Source organism: Gopherus flavomarginatus, chromosome 5, assembly GCF_025201925.1.
Source record: "Gopherus flavomarginatus isolate rGopFla2 chromosome 5, rGopFla2.mat.asm, whole genome shotgun sequence".
NCBI lineage: Eukaryota > Metazoa > Chordata > Testudines > Testudinidae > Gopherus > Gopherus flavomarginatus.
In genome coordinates this window covers 78567112-78586646 of record NC_066621.1, presented here as the reverse complement: position 1 = coordinate 78586646, position 19535 = coordinate 78567112, and the positions used below count along the sequence as shown (strand labels likewise).

At 44.0% G+C, this 19535-nt stretch overlaps 1 protein-coding gene across 11 annotated transcripts in view; it reads right to left on the bottom strand.

The window, feature by feature from the left end:
* The window catches only part of TRIM44 (tripartite motif containing 44), a 168857-nt gene that overhangs the window by 101155 nt on the left and 48167 nt on the right, over nucleotides 1-19535 (bottom strand). For 8 of the 11 annotated variants that reach the window (XM_050955491.1, XM_050955486.1, XM_050955485.1 and 5 more), the window contains exon 4: nucleotides 18578-18597. In XM_050955491.1, the coding sequence (XP_050811448.1) occupies nucleotides 18578-18597 (20 nt within the window). Of the gene's footprint in view, nucleotides 1-7030; nucleotides 7244-14854; nucleotides 17255-18577; nucleotides 18598-19535 lie in introns of those variants that run through there. The other 3 variants (XM_050955493.1, XM_050955483.1, XM_050955492.1) reach the window with 2 other exon arrangements.

Sequence of the window (19535 nt, the reverse complement as noted above, 5' to 3'; positions counted from 1 at the left end):
GGTGTCATCTGAAAATTTTATAAGCACACTCTCTGTTTCATTAGCCAAGTCATTAATGAAAAGATTGACTAATGCTGAGCCCAGGACTGACTCCTGTAGGACCCCACGAGGTACAACCTCCCAATTTGATAGTAAACCACTGGTAACTACTCTGAGTATGGTCTTTCAACCAGTTGTGCACCAACCTTATAGTAATTTAATCTAATTTTCTTATGGGAATGTCATGTAGAACTGTGCTAAAAACCTTACTAAAAATCAAGATATAATCACATCTACTACTGCCCCCATTATCCACTAGGCCAGTAACCCTGTCAAAGAAGAAAAGTAGGTTGGTTTGACATGATTTGTTCTTGACAAATCCATGCTGGTTATTCCTTATGACCCTATTATCCTTCAAGTGCTAACAAATTAGTTCCAGTTTCTTTCAAGGTATCAAAGTTAGGGTGACTGGTCTATAATTCCCTGAGACTTCCTCATCCCCCGTTTTAAAGATAGGTACTATGTTTGTCCTTTTCCAGTCTTCTGGGACCCCACACCTCCTCCAGGAGTTCTCAAAGATAATTGCTAACGGTTCCAAAATTGCTTAATCTAGCTCCTTAAGAACCCTAGGATAAATTTAATTAAACTCTGCTGACATGAATACATCTAACTTCTCTAAATATTCTTTAACTTGTTCTTTCCCTATTTTGGCTTTCATTCCTTCCACCTTAATGCTAATATTAATTGTGTTGAGTGCATGGTCACCATTAACCTTTTTAGTGAAGACTGAAGTAAAATGGGCATTAAACACCTCAGCTTTCTTGTCATCAATTATTAGTTCTCCTTCCCCCTAGAGGACCTACACTTTTCCTCATTTTTCTCTTGAATTTAAAGAGCATCTTATTGCCTTTTATGTCCCTTGCTAGGTGTAACTCATTTTGTGCCTTATCCTTTCTGGTTTTGTTCCTACATGTTTGTGCTATTCTTTTGCACTACTTCATAGCAATTTGTCCATGTATCCACTTCTTGTAGGATTCCTTTTTGATTTTCAAGTCATTAAAGAGCTCTGAATGGAGCCATATTGACCTCCTACTATTCTTCCAACCTTTCCTTTGTATTGGGATAGTTTGCAGTGCCTTTAATATTGTCTCCTTGAGAAATTGCCAGCTCTCCTGAACACCTCCTTCCCTTAGATTTTCTTCCCATGGGATCTTATCTACTCATTCTTTGAGTTTGTTCAAGTCTGATTTTTTTGAAGTCTTTTAATATGTTTAAAAGTAGTTGAGATAGCGTTACTTTTTACTTTTTTTTAAATGGTGCCAGCCAATCCCCATTTAGACAGAGGGAACTTGCCAGATCTATAAAATCACCTTGGAATAATTCATTTACAAATATTTTATGCTTGCATATTACCTCACACCAAAAAAGTCATCTGATCAGAATGAATGAGGAAAATGTTCTATAAAAAAAAGCAAGTGAACAGATGAATTATTTTGCATTGTACAGAAGGGGATAACAAGGAGCACAGCGATAAAGCTAAGGAATAGAAATTTAGATTCTAACAAGGAAAAACTTCTTGACAGCAAGATCTATACAGCAGAAAACTGTGAAAAAAGTCTCCCAAGGGGAGTGAAATGTCAGAAGCCCCAACCCTGGAGACATTTTAAAGTGCAATAGAAAAAAACCCAGAAAATATATTGCATAGAACAATCTTGAATCTAACAGGCACCTTGTCCTCTCTCCTCATAACAGAACTGCTATGGTTCTGTTATGCCAAAATGTGCTAATAGTTGATTGTTAAGGGTCATTGATAAATAAATCACCCAAGTTGAAATCTCTCCGGAAAAAGAGTTAAAAATGCCATACAGCAGCACTGCATTCCGAGTTGTTGAGGATATAATGTGTTTTAGAGCACTCTTCTCTGTGCCCTTTCACCTTTCTGGGCTTCCTTTGTATTGAAACACAGCTACATGAAAGGAGAGTAGATGCCCAGACTCACCTTATTGCAGGCCATGTGGTTTCTGAGCAACCTGGGAATAAGGAGATGCTAGGTAAAAAGTGCAGGGGCTGAAGGAGAAAAGAGGCACAGAGTTTGTAAAGCAGGTAGGGTGGAATCCAAGAAGGGTCTTAGGTGCTGCAATGCTGAGCATCAAAACACCTAACTCTTAGTCACCTAGAAAAATTACAGGAACACCACTGTAAGCCGCAAAGTGGAGTTAGGTACCTAGACTTCATAGACAATGAATGAGAGAGATGGCACCGGAGATTATGCAATTCACAAAAGCCAGTACGCTAGACAGAGAGCGGCCTAAACGCACCTATCAGAGATACCGACTGCAGAGATGCATGCACACCCCTCTCTTAGCTCTTGCAATCCATGAATGGGAACCCACCTCCTGGAGTCAGGTGGCTTACGCATTTAGGCCACTTCTCATGGGAATGAGTTACGTACTTGTTAAGTAATCCCACATGAGACTATGCCATAACTCTGTGGTTAGAGAACTCTCCTAAAAGGTGAGACCCCCCTGTTCATATCCTCTCTCCCACTTTGGCAGAGAGAGAACTGAACCTTGATCTCCCACTGCCCAGGCAAGTGTTCTATCCACTGGGCTATACGGTGGGCAGTGAGGTCACCACTTCCTCCATTTCAAATGGGACCCGATTTGGTAGGCGGCCTGTGACCACACCTACCTGATCAAGACTGGCACACAAGACAGTTGGCTAAATGCTCATTTTTCCCCTGCTCATGAACCACACCGGGGCTTAGGTGGGAGACAGGCATTTGTAGGCCTAGAGTGTGACAGTAGTGCACATGCTCCAGAATCTAAAACTTAGGTCCTACTTTACAGCAGAATGTTAGGTGCCGAGTGTGTTTAGGCACTTACGCAATCTGGAAGCAGCCAAGCTGGAGTTTTATGGATTCCACTGGTATTGTGCATGGTTTCTTAGGTACTTAATGCTGGAGTTTAGGTACATAAGTTGCTTCATGGATCACACCCTTAGCCCTGCATGAGGCCCTGAAGACAGAGGCCCAAGAAAACTACTTCTTAAGACAGGGCACTGGTGCCTTATCTGAGGATTCTGCAAGAGAGCATTTTGCCTGGGTGAAGTCTATTGCCACTCGGTTCAAGGAAACAGGTCTTATGCATGTTTTGTAAACATGAATGTTAATTAAGAAAATACCCAACTTTTCATCAACTACAAGGCCCAGAACTCTGCTACTGTTCAGCAAAGGAGCAATAATTCTATAACACAAATGCTAGGGATATGGAGCCTACTGGTCTTTCTAGCTGACAAAACATCTTGTCCGTTTTCTCCCACTTCTGTGTTTGTTAAATAGATACTTCTGCAGATGCTGGTCAAGTTGTATTCAACTGGAGACACCTGGAAACCAGGAGAGCTTTCAGCTGCACTTGTTATTTAAGCAGAATAGCTATCCTACTGAATGTGCCTGGCCAGCTCATTAAGTTCTGTCATATTGTCTTGTTTATCGTGCCACAGCTGACAACATAATTCATAAAAAATAAAAATATTATATATATCCATCAGGTAACACATCTGTGACCATCCAGCCTCCAGGAAGCAGCAGTGTAAAAAAAGAAACTGAACTGTGAAGACAAGAACAAATACTCCATTTGCTGAGAGATTGCAATAATACCCTATTTTTTGTGGCCCACAGGAAATTATGTTTACATATGCAGAAGATTAGTCCATGACCCTTTGCAAGCACTTGGAATAGGTCTACACTGCAATTAAAAACCTGCTTCAGGCCTCTGCCAGCTGACTTGGGCTCACAGGGCTCAGGCTATTTAATTGCGGTGTAGAGGTTTGGGCTCCAGGACCCCATAAGGTGGGAGGGTCCCAGAGCCCGAGCCTGAACCTCTATAGTGCAATTAATCAGCCTCTTAGCCCAAGCCCAAGTCAGCTGGCACAGGCCAGCCATGGGTATCTAACTGAAATGTAGATATACCCTTGGACACAGTTTACGCCATCTCTTCACCGGCTTCTCAGCATCCTCTGCCCCATCTGTCCTCTGGGATGACAGATAAGTCATCGTAGCTTTGAAAAAGGACAATCTTTCTTCTCCTCTACTATTCTAAGTCATTGTAGTAAGATCCGCTACCTGTCAGAGTCACCTCTCAGCCCCTCATTAATGTTACATTAATTGGGCCGAGTTGCATATGTGCTCCATGGGATGTATTACAAATCACTGCAAGAATTTTAAAAGATACTTTCACAAGTCAAGTAAGACTAGGTAGCACAGAAAAGCATGCTACTTCTAAGGAAATAATCAGTAACTTCCTTATTGTATTTTTAAAATCTGAATGGTATTAAAAATGGTCTTATATAAAGATAATGCAACTGTAACCCTGCTCTTATCGCGAGATGGTCCCAGATTCCCTGGGCTGCAGACCTGTGCTCTACACAACACTGGAAAGAGGGAGCAAAGTCCTCAGTAGATGTATTTACATTTTTTAAAAAGAAAGTCCATCAAGTAGCTGAACAGGAAAGAAATCTAAGGTATTTAAAAAACATCCTTATTACATCGTAAAGAGTAACTGTATGCACCAAAAATGAATCAGATCACATTCACAGATGAATCAGATCACCACATTCAGTAAGTGGGAGAAATTAATAAGTCAAAGTAAGGTCTGCACTTCCAGCAATGCAGAGGATGAAGTCACTGACAATACCCCGGCAAGAATATCACAGTGTAAATGCCTGCATAGATTAGACTCAGAAAGGTTTCATCAGGATTTCTCAGTCTTGAGTTCACCAGATGGTTGGATCATAAAATAAATATGAAATTTTATTATGAACCATATGACATGAGCATGAGTAGAGAAGATTGAAATCTGCATGAACAATGTTTAAGACTGGGTACTAAAGTGAAACACTTCAAAAAAAAATTAGATCTACTTCAGCTCTAGGCTCCTTGATGATTATTCAAAATGACACTCCATTTAATAGCCTCATAGCTAAACCCACACAGCAATGGGATCAGACAGCCAATAATTAAGCATGCACATACAGCCACACTGTGCCCACATTAAGACTCCTGTCCTACCCATATTAACAGCCTACCCCAAAAGCCCGAGCAAATAGATGCATGGTAGGTAAAGGTAAAGTGGATGGAGCAATGTCAGAAAACTGAAAAAACTATGACCCTGAAAGAACATCTTGGCATTGTCAGTCAGGGCAGTTTAAAGGCCCAGTTCTGTCCATGGCAAAAATAAAGTTAACAATTGTCAGACTTCTGACTAAATTCCTCTCTTTGTGCATCACTAAAAAGGTCATATATTATCCATGAAGACGGGATAGGGTTTTAGTTTATAACTAGTATGCAGACTATCAGGAGGAGGAAATGCCAGCTCATCTATGGCTAGAACCTCAAAGCAGTTATTACAATTATATATTAAAAAATAGGCCAAATCTAAGGCCTGGTCTACACTACATGTTTATACCGAATTTAGCAGTGTTAAACCGAATTAACCCTGCACCCGTCCACACAACAAAGTCCTTTATTTCGATATAAAGGGTTCTTAATATCGATATATGTACTCCTCCCCAACGAGGGGACTAACGCTCAAATCGGTATTGCCATTTCGAATTAGGGTTAACGTGGCCACAATTCGATGGTATTGGCCTCCGGGAACTATCCTACAGTGCACATTGCTGTCCAGAGCGGTCACAATCTGGAGTCGGATGCACTGGCCAGGTATACAGGAAAAGCCCTGCGAACTTTTGAATTTCATTTCCTGTTTGGCCAGCGTGGAGAGCTGATCAGCACAGGTGACCACACAGAGCTCATCAGCACAGATAACAATGCAGTCTCCTGAGAATAGAAAAAGAGCTCCAGCATGGATAGCACGGGAGGTACTGGATCTGATCGCTATATGGGGAGAGGATTCCGTGCTAACAGAACTCCGTTCTAAAAGTGAAATGGAAAAACATTTGAAAAAATTTCCAAGGCCATGATGGAGCGAGGCCACAGCAGGGACTCAGTACAGTGCCGTGTGAAAGTTAAGGGGCTCAGACAAGCCTACCAGAAAACCAAAGAAGCAAATGGAAGGTCTGGGGCAAGGCTGCAAACATGCCACTTCTACGCTGAGATGCATGCAATTCTAGGGGGGTCTGCCACCACTACCCCACCCCTGTCCGTGGATTTCAAGGTGAGGGTAATCTTAGCCATGCCTGAGGATTCTGTGGACGGGGAAGATGATGAGGAGGAAGTGCTTGAAGAGAGCACACAGCACTCCGTTCTCCCCAACAGCCAGGAGCTTTTTCTCAGCCTGACAGAATTACCCTCCCAGCCCTCCGAAGCCACTATCCCAGGCATTGACGTCATGGAAGGGACCTCTGGTGAGTGTACCTTTGTAAATATAAAACATGGTTTAAAAGCAAGCATTTTTTAATGATTAATTTGCCGTGAGAACTTGGGATGCATTCGCGGCCAGTACAGTTATTAGAAAAGTTTGTTAATATGTCTGGGGATGGAGCGGAAATCCTCCAGGGAACATGTCCATGAAGCGCTCCTGGAGGTACTCCAAAAGCCTTTGCAGAAGGTTTCCGGGTAGGGCAGCCTTATTCTGTCCTCCATGGTAGTCCACGCACTTGACCACGCCACGCACGTAGCAAGTAATCTGGTATCCTTGCATGACAAAGCCTAGCTGCGTATGGTCCCGGTGTTTGCTGGCATTCAAGCAACATCTGTTCTTTATCTCGCTGTGTTATCCTCAGGAGAGTGATATCGTTCATGCTAACCTGGTTGAAATACGGGAATTTAATTAAGGGAACAGAGATGGCCATTCCTATTGGGCTGTTTGCTTGTGGCTTAAAAGAAATCCTTCCCAGCAGTTAGCCAAGTGTGGGGGGGAGGATGATTGGCGCTGAGCTTTTTCGCGTTTGGCTAGCAGGGATCTTCCCTGCTGCCAGCCACGTGGTGGTGGGGGGGGGTGGCTAGCAGTGATCTTCCATGATACCAGCCACGCGATGGGGGGAGGGGTAAAGCGATCATCCCAGAGCATTGGATAGGGGGTATGGTTCTGGTGCTGCACGTTAACTGGAAAGAAGCAGCACTCAACGGGCTTTGCTTGCTATTTGGGAAAGGAGGGCGCTGGATATATGAAGGCTGCAGAAGCTGAAAGACAATGGCTTACCATGGCCACATGCAAGCTGAATTCTGTTGCCTGGACCTGCGTCTGTGATCTCTAACACCAAAGCTGCAGGCACTCAATATTAAGATGCAAAATGCGACCTTGTACTGAAATCACATGTGCTGTAAGGTGAATAGTGTTGTTCACTGTGAAAGAGTATAACCATTGTTCAGTAAAATGTATCTTTTTAAATACTTCTCTCCCTTTCTTCCCCTCCCTCCTGCAGCTGCAAATTTTTCAAGTCTCCCTCCTCTATCCCGAAGGCTATCTCAGATAAGGCAGCAGAAAAAAAAAAAAGACGCGAGACGAAATGTTCTCGGAAATCATGGAAGTGACTCGCAATGAAAGAGCTCATCTGAATGAGAGGAAGGATGTGCTATCAAAGTACAGGAAAAATGCCAGTGAAGGTGAAGAGCAGAGAGACGCTCGACATGAGAGGTGGCGGCAGGAAGATCAGAGGAGGCATGATGCAACGCTGAGACTGCTGCATGATCAAACGGACATGCTCTGGTGTCTGGTGGAGCTTCAGGAACGGCAGCAGGATCACAGAGTGCCGCTGCAGCCCCTGTATAACCACCCTCCCCCATCACCATGTTCCTTAGCCTCCTCACCCACGAGATGAGTAAGAACGCATGGGGGGAGGCTCCGTGCACCTGCCCATTCCACCCCAGTGGACAGCCCAACCAAAAGGCTGTCATTTTGAAATTTTTTTAGTGGCCTTTTCCTTCCCTCCTATCCTCCTACCAAACCCCACCCGGGCTACCTTGTCAGTTCTCTCCCTCTTTTTATAATTAATTAATAAGGAATACATGATTTTTAAACGAGAGTGACTTTATTTCCATAGAAAGCAAGCGGTAATCGAAGGGGGGGTGGCTTACAGGGAATGAGTTAATCAAGGGGGGGTAGATTTCATCAAGGAGAAACAAACACAACAGTCACACTGTACCCTGGCCTGTGATGAAACTGGTTTTCAAAGCTTCTCTGATGCACACCGCTTCGTGGTGTGCTCTTCTAATCGCCCTGATGTCTGGCTGCGCGTAATCAGCGGCCAGGTGATTTGCCTCAGCCTCCCACCCCGCCTTACTCTCACAGAGATTGTGGAGCACACAGCAAGCAGCAATAACAAAGGGGACATTGGTTTGGCTGAGGTCTGAGTGAGTCAGTAATGTGCGCCAGCACGCCTTTAAAAGGCCAAATGCACATTCTACCACCATTCTGCACTTGCTCAGCCTGTAGTTGAACAACTCCTGACTACTGTCCAGGCTGCCTGTGTATGGCTTCATGAGCCATGGCATCAAGGGGTAGGCTGGGTCACCGAAGATAACTATAGGCATTTCAACATCCCCAAGTGTTATTTTCAGGTCTGGGAAATAATTCCCTTGCTGCAGCTGTTTAAACAGAGTAGCGTTCCTGAAGATGCGAGAGTCATGAACCCTTCTCGGCCATCCCACATGGATGTTGGTGAAACGTCCCTTGTGATCCACCAGTGCTTGCAGCACCATGGAAAACTACTCCTTGCGGTTTATGTACTGGGTGCCCTGGTGCTCCGGTGCCAAGATAGGTATATGGGTTCCATCTATTGCCCCACGACAGTTAGGGAATCCCATTGCATCAAAGCCATCCACTATGACCTGCACATTTCCCAGAGTCACCACCTTTCGTAGCAGCAGCTTAATGATTGCTTTGGCTACTTGCATCACAGCAGCCTCCAAAGTAGATTTTCCCACTCAAAATTGATTCCTGACTGACCAGTAGCTGTCTGGTGTTGCAAGAGTCCAGAGGGCTATCGCCACTCGCTTCTCAACTGTGACGGCTGTTCTCATCTTGGTATTCTGGCGTTTCAGGGCAGGGGAAAGCAAGTCAAAGTTCCATGAAAGTGCTCTTACGCATGCGAAAGTTTCGCAGCCACTGGGAATCGTCCCACACCTGCAACACTATGCGGTCCCACCAGTCTGTGCTTGTTTCCCAGGCCCAAAATCAGCGTTCAATGGCTAGAACTTGCCCCATTACCAGCATGATCTCCAAAGCGCAGGGGCCCGTGGTTTGAGAGAATTCTGTGTCCATGTCCTCATCACTCTCGTCGCCGCGCTGCTGTAGCTGCCGCCTCCTCACCTGGTTTTGCAGGTCCTGGTTCAGCATAGACTGCACGAGAATGCACGAGGTGTTTACAACGTCCATGACTACGGGATAGCTACCCACAGTGCAACACTCTGGAAATCAACACTAGCCTCAGTACATGGATGCACACCACCGAATTAATGTGCTTAGTGTAGCCGCGTACACTCGACTTTATACAATCTGTTTTAAAAACCTGGTTTCTGTAAAATCAGAATAATCCCATAGTGCAGACATATTCTAAGAGTCCCCAGTCAAACTAACTAGCTGCTGGATGGCAGGAGAATATTGCATTCTGATTCTTCAGTAAAATGCTACCTGTCACAGGATGACTGACCCTTTTAAAGAAGTAGGGGCTCAATCTCATCTGTGAATGATCAGCTACTTCCCAACTGAGACTGATCAAGTGATTATAGAAGCCAACCAGTGTCTCAGTTGAGCAAGCAAGTTGTGGGGAGCAAATGGCTCTCTATGGCTGGCCCTGGAATCCCTATTGGGGGCTTCTGGGCTCCCACAGCCTGCCTTAGTATGGGCACTAGTTTATTTAGTGTTACTTTGTGAGTCTTATGGTGGAAGAATAAAACTGTACCCTGAAGGAAGGCTCTGAAAAAACTGTGGGTGTGGCATTAGTCTTTACTGGGCTGGAGGAGAGAGGCCAGGGGCCTACCTTACCTTTAAATGAGGCTGAGAAAGCAAGCTCACAGATTCCTGATGTCTTCTTATCATGGGACCAAGAGATGTTAAGGCCAACAATATATAAAGAATTCATCACGGAACCTGCTCTTAAAGGAACTGTAGTGTGTGTGTGTTGGTACCTCCCCATTAGGCTATATGGAAATATGTTTAGATGTGCTTTATGCTACATATGCCATGTAACACATCTCAAAGATTATGATCTACTGAATCTATTAATCCTATTTGTATGCATGCATCATTTTTGTATTCAAAGTTATGAATACTGGCTGTGTACTGGCTTGATTTCTAAATAATCTTACAGTTTACAGCCATGGCTACACTTACAGTTCTGCAGCACTGGTAGTTACAGCTGTGTTCGTACAGCTGTGTAGGGCCAGCGCTGCAGTGTGGTCACACTGACAGCTACCAGGGCTGCAGTGTGGCCACATGTGCAGCGCTGTTGGGAGTGGTGCATTGTGGGCAGCTATCCCAGCATTCAAGTGGCTGCATCGTGCTTTTCAAAAGAGGGGGGTGGGGTGGAATGTGACAGGGAGCGTGGAGGAGACAGACAGAATGGATTTTTGGAGTTGACACTGTTCTCAGCTCCCTGCCTTGCAAGTTCTAAGGACTGGAATACACACAGTGCCTACCTTCAATCATTTTAAAAGTTCTGACCCCCTTCCCCCACCCCTCTCTCATTCACTAAATGCAAATTATGCACTCCTAAATAGCCAGCAGACAAGATAAGCATCTGCTCAACACGGACTTCCCCCTCCCCCTCTGTCGTGTGAGCGTGCTGTTTCTCTCTTCAAGCAAACAGCTGTGAACATTCCAAAGTAATTCCCCTGCCTGCCTCCGCTCGCTCAGCAAACAGGAGCTGTGTTTGTTTTTTAAATAAGCAGTTTGGCTGAACTCCGAGCTCTCCCTTTCTTCCGGTTTGTTGTGGACAGGAATTCTGTGATACCTCCTTATACCCCGGAGGTCAATAAAAGCACTGGTGGGGTCCACACTTGCTGACCAGCGCTGGATCACCAGCGCTGGAATCGCTACACCCGAGGCTCGACTCGGTGTACAGCCAGCGCTGCAACCAGGGAGTTGTAGCGCTGGCCGTGCTTTGCAAGTGTGGCCACATCTTAAGTTGCAGCGCTGTAATCCCCTCACCAGCGCTGCAACTCTCTAGTGTAGCCATGGCCTTAGTAGAGCATTTGGTCAGTTCCTGGAGAAAGGAATGTTGAAATTAAGTACCTAATCAAGTAACACTTAAAGGACAATGGATCTTGGAATGCTCCAATCCACATAAGAAGTCTACTTGAGGACGTTCAAAGTATCATGCAAACAATGGATGCTACCTGTAAAAACTGTGAGTCATGCATGGACATGTGACTTGCCCAGGTGACTTCTAAGCTCCATCTTGGAGCTCTGTTTTGCATAGGAGTGAAGAGGGGGTCTCTACCCACAAGAGAAAGTCTATTTAAACCCCGGGAGACCCCTCCATTTTGTCTTCAGCTGGCTAAAGAGAAAGCCTCTCCACGCCTCAGGATACTTGAAAGAAACTGGAACAAAGGACAGTGTGCAAGGGGTGTGAGTGATTGCTGAACCCAGGCTAAAAGGAGATTAGTCTGTAAAAGGGAGCATTCTGGAACTGGTGAGGATCTTATCTGTATTCATTTTGACTAGACATAGATTTGCGAGTTTTATTTTGTTTTGCTTGGTGATTTACTTTGTTCTGTCTGTTACTACTTGGAACCACTTAAATCCTACTTTCTGTATTTAATAAAATCACTTTTTACTTATTAATTAACTTAGAGTATGTATTAATACCTGGGGGGAGATAAAACAGCTGTGCATCTCTCTCTATCAGTGTTACAGAGGGCGAACAATTTATGAGTTTACCCTGTGTAAGCTTTATCCAGAGTAAAACGGATTTATTTGGGTTTAGACCCCATTGGGAGATGGGCATCTGAGTGCTAAACACAGGAATACTTCTGTGAGCTGTTTTCAGTGAAGTCTGCAGCTCTGGGGCAAGTAATTCAGACCCTGGGTCTTTGCTGGAGCAGACGGGTGTGTCTGGCTCAGCAAGACAAGGTGCTGGGGCCCCAAGCTGGCAGAGAAAGCAGGAGCAGAGGTAGTCTTGGCACATCGAGTGGCAGCTCCCAAGGGGGTTTCTGTGATTCAACAAATCACAGAGTGGCCAACTCCGGTGCTGGCTTCAGAGACTTTGGAGGAATCTTATTCTAGGGCATACAGCCATTTGTCTTAATAAGTAATTACTGGAGTGCTCTCTGCATAGTGACCCCTTCAGACATACCAGTCTAAACATCCATAAAAAAAGGCACATAGTTACCACATCACCCACATCTCTTCCCTCCAATCCCCCAACCCGAGCCATCATGAATTATGTTCACAGCATTAAACAGATGCAATAAGTGATTACAGAGGCACCATTTAAGATATTCTGGTGTGGTCAGGGTTCTCTTGGAAGCATGCTGAAACTTACAAAATAAAAAGCACTGCAATTAGCAAGCTGTTATGCTCGGAAAATCAATTACGGCTTGGGTTTTGTTAGAGACAGAGCTCATATAAAGTAGCTCCACTTTTCATCCTACTGAGGGAAAGAGAGGACAGAGGGAAAAAAGATTCTGCTCACCCTACACTGCTGAAGCGTGACAGGTGAGTCACTTCATGTCAGTCCTACACGGGTATCTGAAGGTCTCAGAATGATAAATGGCTCCACTCTCACATGCTCTCTGCTTCCCTAGTATCACAGCCATATGCCTGGGCTTACGAGGAAGCCCACTGAAACTAAGGTAATGCAACAACCAAGCAATGAATTCATAACAGCAGAGAAATAAAATGGCTGCATTAGCGTTCCTGTTCCTGTGCAATGAACTGACTATGCACAGATCACTTTATGGAGCAACTCACAGCAGAAAAGAAAAAATAAATGCTTTCTAACAAGATACCTACTGTCCAAGTCACAAATATAGACACGGTCTTCTTTGCCAACCCACTCCCACAAAAATGTTAATCTTATTTAAATACTATGGGGCGGCTTTTCCTCTCAATTATACCCTCTCCGTTCCATTTAACTCACTGGAGTTGTACTGGGGCAAGGCTGCTATGAAAAGACTCTGGCCCTATATTGCTAGCATGCAGAAGGCTCTCTGAAGAGAGAGAGGCCATAATTTTAAAGTGTAACCAGGGCTAGTCCTGCATACGGAGCTCTGAACAGATGTAATGAGGGGGCATATTCTAGCAACTGTGAACCTTAAGGCTATTACTTAGTTTCCTAACACCTAGTGTCAGTTTTGTATTACAGTTATATTCCTAAAGCAAGGCTAGCTTATGTAGGGGGCAGGAGAAGTTGTAAGGGTGTTACATGGAACCTGGAAGCCTTGGTAGTATCATCTGACATACAAAGTTTAAGGCAAATAAAATACCATTTACTTTTTCATAATCATGCTAAAAGTGGGCGATTAGATTTTGTGTTTAGACTGGAAATTTTTTATGACACGGGTTCACACAGTACAATACTTCACCTCCAGATCAGGCAGAAGGAAGGTAAGAAACACACCTGGACCGAAAGAACCAGGAATAGCAGGCAGAAGACGGAAAACTGCTGTCCACTTTACAAGTCTGCCCTCAGCAAAAACCCTCTTAAAAAAATGACTAAGCACTGGTTAAACCTCCATCTCCATACACATTAATACACCCCCGCCCAAACGAGTTCTAAATCAGAGAGAGAGAGAATAAGGGCAGATGGAAAGACAATAGACAACTACTCCCTAGTGACAAAGCAGGCTATTAACTCAAAATTGTTCTGTGTAAGGTGAGCAGATTGTTCCTGTTTATAATTTACTCTTCTTCTGGGATCCTGTTAATATCTCTTTACTGTCACTGAGATAGCTTTAGTAAAGCTAGGGCTCCGATGGCTGTAGGGTTGGATGGGTGCCCAAAGTAACTCTCAAGCTCTTCCTTTATTCATCACATTGAAGGGTATTTGTAAATGACGCAGGAATAAGAACCTATGATCATAAAAGTGCATGAGAAAATTACTGTCCAATATTGCTACAGTGTAAGTGAGCTATGTGCAGACTCCATACAGCATGCACACTACTATGGTAGGGTGCAAGCTTCATTTTGTACATGTTTGCTTTACATCACTCTTCATTTTCATCAGGGATTTCAGTCACTGCTGTTTAGAATAATGATGGGTTATATTCTGAATCCTAGGATATGAGCAGCATAGAAAGCCTTGTAGCTCAGTTATTGCAAAGCACAACATCTGGAGTATCTGATACTAGTATTGCAGATGGAAGGTGAAGTGGCTAAAGAAAGCATGAATGTGATAAGATACTAAGCCATTTGTTACAAAACAGAGGCTTGGAGGTAAGTGGGAAGGGTGAAGTCACAAGGAGACAATCATTTAGGCCAGAGAAATGGCATTTTAAATTTCCACTGGAAACAGAGCATGAGCAAAATGCAAACCCCGTTCAGCAGGGAAGGCAACAGTAGAGAGGCAGAGAAAGGAAATTTTGGCAAGGACACCATGCAAATTCCTCCTCTTACAAAGAGGGCCATGAAATTTTTAAGAGTGGTAGCTGTATTAGTATATATCAGCAAAAACAATGAGGAGTCCTTGTGGCACCTTAGAGACTAACAAATTTATTTGGGCATAAGCTTTTGTGGGCTAAAACCCACTTCATAGATGCAACTGATGAAGTGGGTTTTAGCCCATGAAAGCTTATGCCCTGTAACTGGGCGGACTCACCCCCGCGGCGCCTCCTGCTGGTTGTCCTGGGAATTAGCTCAAATTCCAGCTCGGAGCACCCTCTGCAGGCCGGTGATCCCTGTTCGGCTACTGGCCCCATGTCCCTCCCTGGACCCCGGTGCCCCTTTTATGTGGGGTTCTGCCCCCGGCAGTAACCCCTTCCTCTTTCTTAGGGGTTTCCCCTCCCTGGGAACCCCCCACCCTGTATCCCCACTTTGCTTCAGTATTGGCTACTGCCAGTCATTGTCTAGCCCCACGCCCTGGGGCAGACTGCAATATCAACCACTCATCATCAGCAAAGGGGTTTGGACCTGCTGCCTTGGCCTACCCCTGGGTTGCACCCCGCAACCTCAGTACCTCCTGGCCTAATTCTAGGCCGCAGCCTGGGGCTTTCCGGGCAGGAGCTCCCCAGCTCCTCTGCCTTTCCCCAGCCCTGCTTCACCCTAGGTACCTTATCTCAGCTTCCAGCAGCCAGGCCCTTCTCTCTCTGAACACAGAGAAAAACTGTCTGGGCTCCTGGCTTCTCTGCCCTTATATAAGGGCCTGTTGCTCAGTTTGGGGCATGGCCCCAGCTGCTGCCACTTCCCCAATCAGCCCAGCCTAAAAGGCTGCTTTCTCCAGCCCCAGCCCTTATCCAGGGCTGGTTTTAACTCCTTCAGGGCAGGAGCAGAGATCCACTCTGCTACATGCCCAAATAAATTTGTCAGTCTCTAAGGTGCCACAAGGACTCTTCTTTTCTTTGATGAAATTTTTAGTATCCACAAAGAACATGGATAAAGTCCTTTTAAAAATCAAACACACATGTGAACTTGTACATGGGCTAGATTAAGGCAGTCTAGCCCCTAGCAATACCCTTATATGGAGGCCTTGACAGTCCTGTCACTCTTTAACTGGGGTGGTAGTGGAAAGGGCCACCCATACATAAGCTGAGACCTCTCTCCACCAGCACAACTCTTTGGACCAGCTGAGGCCTCTCCTACTCCCTGGGCCACCACATAAGAATGGCCGTATTGGGTCACGCCAATGGTCCAACTAGCCCAGTATCCTCTCTTCTGACAGCAGCCGGTGCTGACACTCCAGAGGGAATGAACAGAACAGACAATTATCAAGTGATCCATCTCCTGTCATCCAGTCCCAGTGTCTGGCAGTCTGAGGCTTAGGGACACCCAAGGCATGGATTTGCATCCCTGACCATCTTGACTAACAACCACTGATGGACCTATCCTTCATGAACTTAACTAATTCTTTTTTGAACCCAATTATTCTTGTGGCTCTGCTTCAATGGTTTAGGTGGCCTTTGATGCTACTTCTCCCTCTGCTGGAGTAGACAGACTCGTGGCCAGCTGCCTCAGTCCATGCACAAGGTCTCATTTACTCCATGGCACATTGGACCTAAAATCTGCTTCAGGGTCCCTTGACTTTGCAGCAGCTTCAGATGTGTTGAAAGTATTGAGGTTTTTATAAACCAGACAATAATCAGCACAGTAACCCCTGTGTTATTCTGATATTAAAGTAAATTCTACACTTTTCCCACATTTTCAGTGCACCACAGTGCGGCCATAGTTTTTTTGGGTTATTAACACCATTGAGAGAGAATGTGAACACTGCATGGAATGGTCTAATAACAACAGGCACAAAATTACTTGCCCTGGGCTCCAGGCAATCCAAGCTGGTGCAAGAATTGGAATAGCAATTCATAGTGTTATTTTTAAACTATACTCCCCTCCCCCCCACCTTTAGAGATGCGTTGTTGCCTCTCCTGATCTCTCTCTTAAATTAAGCTGCATTCCAAAATTTTTATCAACACCTTTGTCAACAAGATGCAGTAGGCTTTCACTGACGGTGAAGGGAATGTCATAAATGAATGAATAAGAACAGCAACAGCTGGCACCGAAGTGTTAGTTACAACAGATCCAGTCAGACAGAAGCTCAACATAAACAAACTAATCAGTACCAATGAGTACACCAGGGCATCTCCATGGAGGCAGCAACGCGTCATTGGGTTCTAACAACTTAACACTGTTTGTTACCTACTGGCGGCAATCTTGAAATGACACTAAACCATCTGCAGCCAGACCAAAAGTTCAACGCTAATAGAACATGAAGATCTGCTTTATCTCTATCATCCCATTATCTTAAACTGTTCATTCTTACAATACTCCCCCACTGAGCCCATCCACAGAGTCAACTGTCCATTTAGGATCCTACATATGTAGAATGCTACAAGTCTTTTGAAGACTATTAGCATACATGTAATACTTTCCTGAGTGTCAATGAACTGGCAGTCTGTAAATAACAATATCCTTAAAGGTGGTATTGGAATGCCAAGTGCCCCATACAGAATTAAACCAGACATCCTGTGTGCAGATCAAATTGGAGCTATGGGGGGCAGGAAGAGGAAGACTTAGAACAAGCCTTATCAGCCTGCACTAACTAGGGCTGTCTAAAATAACGTTAATCGAGAAAACAGGACTTTCTAAGGGTTGCATCTGACATTGTCCAGATGTTTCCCCATTTCCTAGATTCTGCCCTGCAGGTGGATCTGCGCAAAAGAATGCTGTAATAAGAAAAACAAGAAGCACAACATACCAAAAATAGTTATAATGAAATCCAAAACAGGTTCTAAAAGAGAGACAATGTAATTGGAGTTCAGTAGCTCGGGCACCCAAGAGAAACCCACACAGAAGGCAAAAATTTGCAGGCTGATTAGAATTTTTGGACATTTATTTGGATAGTAAGAATATTCAGAATTGTGATAGTAAGAATTAAAGAAATAACCAAGTTTTGGAAAGGTTATAAAGCCTCACATTTTGGGACATAAGACCACTTCTAAATAATGGGGGATAGGAAGAAACTTTCCTTGTTAGGGCAATGAGTTGGTTATTCCATAATTGCTTTCTGGAGGGTTTCTTGTACCTTTCTCTGGCCACTGTTGAAGACATGATAATGGACCAACCCCTATATTCAACAATTCACTTCCCCTCTTCTTTCTAATTCTTGGATTTAACATTTCAGCATGCATGTATTTTCTCATTTTAAGAAGGTAAACGTATTTAATTTAGGACTGAATAAGAGTTACATAATGTAACAGTAACCACAGAGGTTAGCATCCACTGATTCTCATTGTACTTGTTCACCTCTGTAACATGAGATTAAAGGAGATTGGGCCCCTTCAGTTTACTTTATCCCACAACAAAGTGAGAAGTTTGTCTACAACAATGGCCACAAGCTAAGAATAAACTCAAGTTTTCCTGCTCCAAAAGCACAAGCCCCTACTCAACCAGAGCTAAAAGGAGAATCCCTATGAAAAGTACAGTATTTGTGACATTCAGTCTAGCAGGTCTGATCCTTCTTGTAAAGGGTGGTGGTGCACACATTCATATGCTTTAAAACTGCTTTATAGGTAGATAGTTTTACATTGCAATGCATTGGGTAAGGCCAGGATGACAGCTTCTTTTACAGTCACTGAGCTTTAATAAATTTTTGCCCTGCCTGGATTGCTATAGAAACAGAATTATATTATATTAAAACAGGTTCCAAATCAAACACTAGGCCAAATCCAGGTATACCTGCAGCTAACGGGAGCTGCCAGTGTTAAGGATCCCTGAATATCAAGCCATGTATTTAGAGCGCTTAACTATGGTGTTAGCTGCCTGACTTTAGGAACCTAAGTTTGAATATTCTGACGGAAGAGTCTTGCCTAAGACTGTGGAGGGAGTCAGAGGCACAACTAGGACTAGACTGCTAGTGTTCCTGGATTTCAGTCCCATGATCAGGCCATTGGACTATGCTCTTCTCACAAACTTTAGTCTAAAGACGTGTTGCTTTTCAAATGGAATTTCAGACATTACAGACGAGCAGAAAAATGAAGTACTCTTACCTGGGTTCCTCATCGTTGCTCTGCAGGAAAAACAAAAACAAAAGCAGTGTTGGGTACAGCACTTTGAAAACTGTTTTTTCAGATACACGCAAACATTTTAGTAAGCTTTTTACTACAGTATTGCACAGGCACATTCAAGGCTGGCTGTCTTTAAAGGCAGGAAAGTGTTTATACTCAAACAGCTGAGGTCATCATGATCACATTGAAAAGTCACAGGCTTGGCTTGACCAGCGATCAAGAGGGACAGGTCATTGTTTATTATAAGGCCTATGTAGTCCAATATCTCGCAGCAGTACACAATCACATCAACTTCCAATACAGCTGAAATATTTTCACATCCTTTAGGCCCCATTTTCCTCCCACTTGCACCAAAGGAGAATCAGGCTCAATGCAATCTCTTTGTGATAACACCTTCCTGTTACCTGCTACACAGACAGGTTGATTAGATATCCAGTATGTGTGGAAGCAGACAGTATGTAAATACACAAGGGCCTAATATTACCTAGCATCTGATAGTCTAGATTTATATATACATAGGGGAGTTTAAGTTGTAACTGCATATAAAGCAAAACATGCTGGGCTTGATTTGCAGTTCACATATACTGATAAATAAAAAATAGCTCCATTGAAGTCAATGAAAGTACACAGATGTAAAACTGGTGTGAGAAGGAATCAGTCAGTCTTCATTAAAGCTATTCATTCAATACAGAACAGTACAACTATTTACATCAGATGTTAATACAGCACGAGCATTGCAATTACATCAGTCACAAATTCCATGCCAATTGCAGTATTTCCACAATAGGGATATACAAACAACACTCCCATTCCACTGCCTTTCCCTAGGGAAAAGCAAAAGAAAAGAGCTATGTTAAGCAAACTTTGATTTCTGATTGCTTGGACAGTCTGATAGGGAATAGTATATAAACCAAAGTAGTCATGCAATTTCATGATTTTC